Below are 7608 nucleotides of genomic sequence, written 5' to 3'. Positions count from 1 at the left end.
TTAGAAGACGAAACAAGATCAAAATCGACAAAGGTTTCACAATTAATTAAATTCCCGCAAAACTGCAAATCTTCTTGGCTAGTGTGACACTGTCAAAATTTTTATTATGTTGTTTAAAGGAGGCTAGCCATGATTCGACAAATTCAAATCGTCATTTGTCCATGTGGGCGGGGTTAAACCAAAGTTACAAAATTTCGACTATAATAGCGGTACCTTATAAAACAGAAACTTTGATCTAGTGACCTTATATGCCAAACGAAAACATTTTTGCCAAGAGTAAATGGCACGGCCATATTACTTGTAATAAATGCAGTTGGTCATGGTACGATATAGTGGGAAAAATGCGCATCAGACAGAGACATAAGATTGGTTTAAAATGGGACAAACTCTGCCATAAGACTTGACGATCTCGAAGTTATCTCTGCCTCTAGTAATATTAGTTTCAACTCTCTGGCTCAGACCTATATATTTAGGGACTTTGATTATGTTTATAAAGTCATAAGTCAGTAAATGAAGTACATGAGAATTGCTAGTTTAAGCGGCAACAGGCGGTTTTCACAAGGTCACACGAGAATGCAAAGAACTGTTTTTTTAGGCATTTTAAGTAATTTTTCTGAATGATCGGTTCGTATCTAATTTTAGCTTCGGGTTACGTAAATTCAGTTCGATAAAAAGTGAAATATTTGTTTAATTGAGATATGTAGTCATTTTGACGACCATACAGTTATCTATAAGTAGGTTCGACAGTAAGTAATCAATTTTTTATCAATCCCTTCTAAATGGTATTGAAACGTTGACTTGATTTTAGTATTCACGCATGAATGTGCGCAAATTAGCTACCCTTCCAGGGTAGTACTAAAGTGATTTGAGTTTAAGCTCTTTCCAAAATGCCTGAGGTGAGTTCTTCACACTTATTCCAATAACTTAAGTTTTTACCACAATTATGGAACTTTCGCTTCTTAGCAATTGTGGAAAATACGTTTTTTTTTAACAGAAAATTAATTATACATATACAGGGTATTTTTGAAATAACCTAAACTACTAACTTGGTGTAAGTGCGACAAAAGAAAGCAGCACAACGGAAAATATAGCAGTACAGACCGTCCAAACTAAATGTGAACAAACACGCGCATAGAAAAGGATAGTCGCTACCATAGGTGTCGAGAATAGGAAATTTGAAGTCATAATAAAGTTGCAGTTGCAGGCTTTCGCAGACAACAAGAAAAAAACTCTTAAGATGATTAGTTTTGATTGTGCGTTTTATAATTTATAATTTAAAGGTGCCATTAGTAAAGGTTTGAAAACGTGTAAATGAAAAATTATACTGTTATGCTCCTCATGACACGACGCCACTGCCACTACTTACCGCGGCGAACAGCTGATTTGCGAGGCTGCGTATTGTGAAATTTGTTGGTGCGCATCCGTTTGTTTGTTCACATTTAGTTTGGATGGGCAATACCAATGATGTCATAAATAAATAGATGCACTGTAGAGAGAGAGGTAGCGTCCTCAACACTAGAGCGAGATAGCAATAGAAAAATCAGCTGATATCGGGAGACGTCAGTTGCTATTAGAGTTGTTAGATTTGGAATTTTTGAAAGGTATTCTCAACGTTTAATACCACAATGTTAAACTAAGCAAAGTCCTAATTGAAGACCAAAGAAACATACCTAGTGTTCCTTTACAAATACAGATGTTTAGCAAACGATGAAAAATTATTCTGTTCTACGTGAGCCGCAAACTTAACAGCTACAACAAATTATTGTTTCAGATATTGTCAAGCTATGTAAACAAGATAAGTTCAATTCATTCTAATAGGATCTGTATGGAACGAAAAAATGTCATAATCAAACTTATATGAGCTTTGGTGGCAAAGAGGCAAAGCAGGAATTCATATTTATACCATATGAGCAAAAAAACTTTAGATAAAGGGTGGCTGTCTACAAACTTTTGTTTTGGAAACGTATGTCGGCTTTTGTTGTCATACCCAATCATATGTGCTTGAATCTTTGATGTCTTCGGCTCTTTGAACTTCTTCTGCCAGAACCATTGCTACGATGCACGCTCCCGATTTTTTCAAATAACTGCACACCAATCCATACCATAATAAAATAATCACCATCCAAAGATGCCATGCCGAGAACTGTCAAATTTTGACGGCTTAGTTTAGACAATCAACGACAAATTCATTTGTTTTTCATGGCCTCCTATTATCTAAAATTTTGTTGCTCATACGGTACTTGTATTAAATTGATTGTAATGTAAAAATACAGGCTCCAATCTTTCACTTGATTCCAATTCCATTTTGATCCAAATTACTCAAATGTTAATTACTATCCTCGGTACTTCGGTCAAGCTACGATTAGCACACCAACGGATCTGAATGTTCGCACTACAAAACCTTAAAAAAAGTTTTTAATCAAGTTAGTTTATGACCCAGGATTTAGTTTAATAGAATCTCAGACTATCTACATCTTAGCCATATTTAATAAAACTACTACAAATCTAATTTGAATTTGACACATAACCTTAAAACGCTAGAGCCAAACAGTTGTCAGTCGTCACCAAAGACAGGCTAGTATGCACTTTTGTTTCTGGTTTCTAAGAAAAATGACGTCTCCCGATATCTCGTGACATTTTCTCTACCTTTCTTTGTCTCACTTATGAAATTCCTAAATAGACTTTCTCTCTCTAGTGTTGAGGACGCTTCCACGTTAGCAACATGGGCTTAAGGTGCATCTAGTATAGTGTGTCCAACGAATAAATAGATGACAGTTTTCGAACCAAATCTGCGCGATAAAAACTAGTACCAACAACCGCCAAATTTAAAATAGTTGTCTTGATACTAATTTTAAAATTCATTATTTTTACTAAATTTACTGCTATAAAAATGGTTCCTATTACTTGATTATAGAAAGGGAATCAACAAACTGACTAATTCGGTGTTTTGTCATTAATTTGCTAACGTAGGAAAACCTCAAAAACCCTCATTTTTTACACACTTTAAAGCTGTGTGCCAGGTAAGTCCTTTTCTACCAGGAAATTGAGAGGCACACAAAACTAGCAGTCCAGTTGTAACAAATCTTTCATTATCAACATTCTAATTAGGAAACTTCGGTGAAGTTGACCAACAGATCTTGAATCTACTCATCATGAAACTTGCAAAAGACAATTTGTACAAGAGAAAAAGCGAAAAACTAGTAATTAGACACTATTTTACCAACAAAACTCAAGGAACAGTGCAAACAGTGGATCTTAAAGTGGTCAAGAATGACGAATGTCAGTGAATGTCAAATCATTGACAAATTTCTAAAAAAGGCGGGAAGGCGTAGTTGCATAACCAACTTAAATCAAGATTAATATCCCCAAAAAGACGGAAAATTCTAGAGTATTTCAAGTTGCCATGTTTCATGCCATACAATTCAAATCATCCTATTTACTCGCTGGATTTACTATAGTAAATTACACTGGTCTGCAACAAAATCCTTCTTCAAAAAATTATGTCATAAATACCAAGATTTTGATGCTCTGAATCTGTTCCCAGTGGTCGATTTGCTCTATCACGTCTACATTTTCAAAAAATATTTTTCTGATTTTTTTTCCAAAATATAATGTCAGGATTTTTTTTAATCTTCTTATGCGTTAACATTATAAACAATGTATATACATATATATGTGTCATAACTTTCTTGATAATACAAAAGCTGACAACTACCGACAAATGATTCACGAGCTTCTTTCTCCTTACAAAGGTTTAGGATGCAATATGTCACTCAAAATCCATTTTTTGGATTCGCATGTAGATTTCTTTCCGGAAAATCTCGGTGCCGTATCAGATGAGCATGGTGAAAGATTTCATCAGGATATTATGCATACTCAAAGACGCTACAATGGAAAATGGTCACCAGCAATGCTTGCTGATTTTTGTTGGTCGAGTTGCCGAGAAACCTCCATGGAAATCGATGAAAAGAAAAAAATCTACAAAATAACTTGAATTATATTACCATCCTGAAATAAATATACTCTTTCTATAACTTGTGACTGTAAAATTAGCATATTTCGCTGTAAAACTAAAGACCGCAGTCTATTTTCGCTTTTATGTAATTGTTGTTATTTTCATAATATCATATATTAAATTAAATTGACATAATTTTTAAAGTATATCTGCTGTATTTATTTGCATGTTAAATTCCGTGTTTAGAATACCGACAATAATGTTATTATGCATGAAAACATGAAGGAGAAAAAAAAATATTTTTTTTGCAGACCAGTGTTATTAGATCATTGTTTCAGACACAATTCGTAACCAAAAAAAAAGTGGCAACTCCAATCGACAGAACGAATGTCAATTACTTTTAAGAAACTTTAGCTCACAGAGGTTGACTACCAACCAAGTTACTAGATTTCCATGGCTAGCCGCGGTCCAAAAAGATCGTGAATGCATTATAATTTTAGTAACCTTGGGTGCTACCAACCTATTGTTGGTGGCGAAGTCAATGCAATGCAGAAAGAAGGACGGTTGGACGACTATAATGTTTGCTTTTCAGAACGGACACGAGAAAATGGTGGAGTTGTTGGTTAAATCAAGTAGAGATGTCAATGCAGTGGACAAACACGGTCAGACGTCGATGATGATTGCTTCTCAGAAGGGACAAGAGAAACTGGTGGAGCTGTTGGTTAAATCGGGTGGAGATGTCAATGCAGTGGACATGGACGGTTGGACGGTGATGATGTTTGCTTCTCTGAACGGACACAAGAAAGTGGTGGAGTTGTTGGTTATATCGGGTGGAGATGTCAATGCAGTGCAAAAGGACGGTTGGACGCCGATGATGGCTGCTTCTCAGAACGGACACGAGAAAGTTGTGGAGCTGTTGGTTAAATCGGGGGGAGATGTCAATCTAGTGGACATGGACGGTTGGACGGCAATGATGTTTGCTTGTCTGAACGGACACGAGAAAGTGGTGAAATTGTTGGTTAAATCGGGTGGACATGTCAATGCAGTGCAAAAGGACGGTTGGACAGCGATGATGATTGCTTCCCAGAAGGGACAAGAGAAAGTGGTGGAGTTGTTGGTTAAATCGGGTGGAGATGTCAATGCAGTGAACACAAACGGTCGGACGGCGATGATGATTGCTTCTCAGAAAGGACAAGAGAAAGTGGTGGAGCTGTTGGTTAAATCGGGGGGAGATGTCAATCTAGTGGACATGGACGGTTGGACGGCAATGATGTTTGCTTGTCTGAACGGACACGAGAAAGTGGTGGAGTTGTTGGTTAAATCGGGTGGAAATGTCAATGCAGTGAACAAAAACGGTCAGACAGCGATGATGATTGCTTCTCAGAAGGGACAAGAAAAAATGGTGGAGCTGTTGGTTAAATCGGGGGGAGATGTCAATCTAGTGGACATGGACGGTTGGACGGCAATGATGTTTGCTTGTCTGAACGGACACGAGAAAGTGGTGGAGTTGTTGGTTAAATCGGGTGGAGATGTCAATGCAGTGGACAAAAACGGTCGGACAGCGATGATGATTGCTTCTCAGAAGGGTCAAGAGAAAGTGGTGGAGTTGCTAGTTAAAACGGGTGGAGATGTCAATGGAGTGTACAAAGACGGTCGAACGGCGATGATGTTTGCTTCTCAGAACGGACATGAGAAAGTGGTGGAATTGTTGGTTAAATCGGGTGGTGATATCAGTGCAGTGTACAAAGACGGTCGAACGGCGATGATGTTTGCTTCTCAGAAAGGACACGACAAAGTGGTGCAGCTGTTGGTTATATCGGGTGGAGATGTCAATGCAGTGCGAAAGGACGGTTGGACGCCGATGATGGCTGCTTCTCAGAACGGACACGAGAAAGTTATGTCGTTGAAGTTAGCTTGGGATTGGCTTTTTGGTTGCGCCGTAACATAGGCAACACAACGAGCACTCGGCTTTTTTTACAGTAGACCAGACAAATTCTGGAATTTCGTGGGTATTTTCATGTTTTCGCTACTTTTCTTTCAAATTTATGGCAATTTGACTTTGGAATAATAACCTCCCATTGTAACAATCAATACTTTGGTGTAAAATATACAGAAAAGGGATAATCAAAGGGGGTTGTGCTGCCGCCTTTTTCATCACCGTTATCGTAAAAATCCAGCATCTACCCCGGTCGCAGTGATCCCAAAAAATAGAGAAAAATTCACTGATAAATCTCCCATATCAAGTGTGTCCCCACCAGCCGTCAGAGGGTTGTAATCTCGCCCCATTTATATTCACCCTCTAAAAATGTGAAAAGTCGAAAATGTACCCCAACGGCATTAGACCCAAAAAATAGAGAAAAATTCACTGATAAATCCCCCATATCAAGTTTGTCTCCACCAGCCGTCAGAGGGTTGTAATCTCGCCCCATTTATATTCACCCTCTAAAAATGTGAAAAGTCGAAAATGTACCCCAATGGCATTAGACCCAAAAAATAGAGAAAAATTCACTGAAAAATCTCCCATATCAAGTTTGTCCCCACCAGCCGTCAGAGGGTTGTAATCTCGCCCCATTTATATTCACCCTCTAAAAATGTAAAAAGTCAAAAATGTACCTCAACGGCATTAGACCCAAAAAATAGAGAAAAATTCACTGATAAATCCCCCATATCAAGTTTGTCTCCACCAGCCGTCAGAGGGTTGTAATCTCGCCCCATTTATATTCACCCTCTAAAAATGTGAAAAGTCGAAAATGTACCCCAACGGCATTAGACCCAAAAAATAGAGAAAAATTCACTGATAAATCTCCCATATCAAGATTGTCTCCACCAGCCGTCAGAGGGTTGTAATCTCGCCTCATTTATATTCACCCTCTAAAAATGTGAAAAGTCGAAAATGTACCCCAACGGCATTAGACCCAAAAAATAGAGAAAAATTCACTGATAAATCCCCCATATCAAGTTTGTCTCCACCAGCCGTCAGAGGGATGTAATCTCGCCCCATTTATATTCACCCTCTAAAAATGTGAAAAGTCGAAAATGTACCCCAATGGCATTAGACCCAAAAAATAGAGAAAAATTCACTGATAAATCTCCCATATCAAGTTTGTCCCCACCAGCCGTCAGAGGGTTGTAATCTCGCCCCATTTATATTCACCCTCTAAAAATGTGAAAAGTCGAAAATGTACCCCAATGGCATTAGACCCAAAAAATAGAGAAAAATTCACTGATAAATCTCCCATATCAAGTTTGTCTCCACCAGCCGTCAGAGGGTTGTAATCTCGCCCCGTTTAAATTCACCCTGTAAAAATGTAAAAAATCGAAAATGTACCCCAATGGCATTAGACCCAAAAAATAGAGAAAAATTCACTGATAAATCTCCCATATCAAGTTTGTCTCCACCAGCCGTCAGAGGGTTGTAATCTCGCCCTATTTATATTCACCCTCTAAAAATGTGAAAAGTCGAAAATGTACCCCAACGGCATTAGACCCAAAAAATAGAGAAAAATTCACTGATAAATCCCCCATATCAAGTTTGTCTCCACCAGCCGTCAGAGGGTTGTAATCTCGCCCCATTTATATTCACCCTCTAAAAATGTGAAAAGTCGAAAATGTACCCCAATGGCATTAGACCCAAAAAATAGAGGAAAATTCAC

General features: G+C 38.0%; 1 protein-coding gene across 1 annotated transcript; it reads left to right on the top strand.

Annotated features, from left to right (window-relative positions):
* The first annotated feature begins 792 nt into the window (after positions 1–792).
* LOC148167742 (uncharacterized) lies at positions 793–6084 on the top strand. Its single transcript, XM_088045357.1, has 2 exons — positions 793–896; positions 4548–6084. Exons 1-2 carry the CDS (start codon positions 888–890, stop codon positions 5901–5903), a joined length of 1365 nt encoding a protein of 454 aa, XP_087901483.1. The 5' UTR covers positions 793–887; the 3' UTR covers positions 5904–6084.
* Positions 6085–7608: the final 1524 nt, after the last annotated feature.

This window comes from Gnatocerus cornutus, chromosome 9, assembly GCF_029298725.1.
Source record: "Gnatocerus cornutus isolate USDA-ARS CGAHR chromosome 9, icGnaCorn1.1, whole genome shotgun sequence".
NCBI lineage: Eukaryota > Metazoa > Arthropoda > Insecta > Coleoptera > Tenebrionidae > Gnatocerus > Gnatocerus cornutus.
Note: the sequence above shows the minus strand (reverse complement) of the source record. Positions and strands in the feature narration are given on the sequence as shown.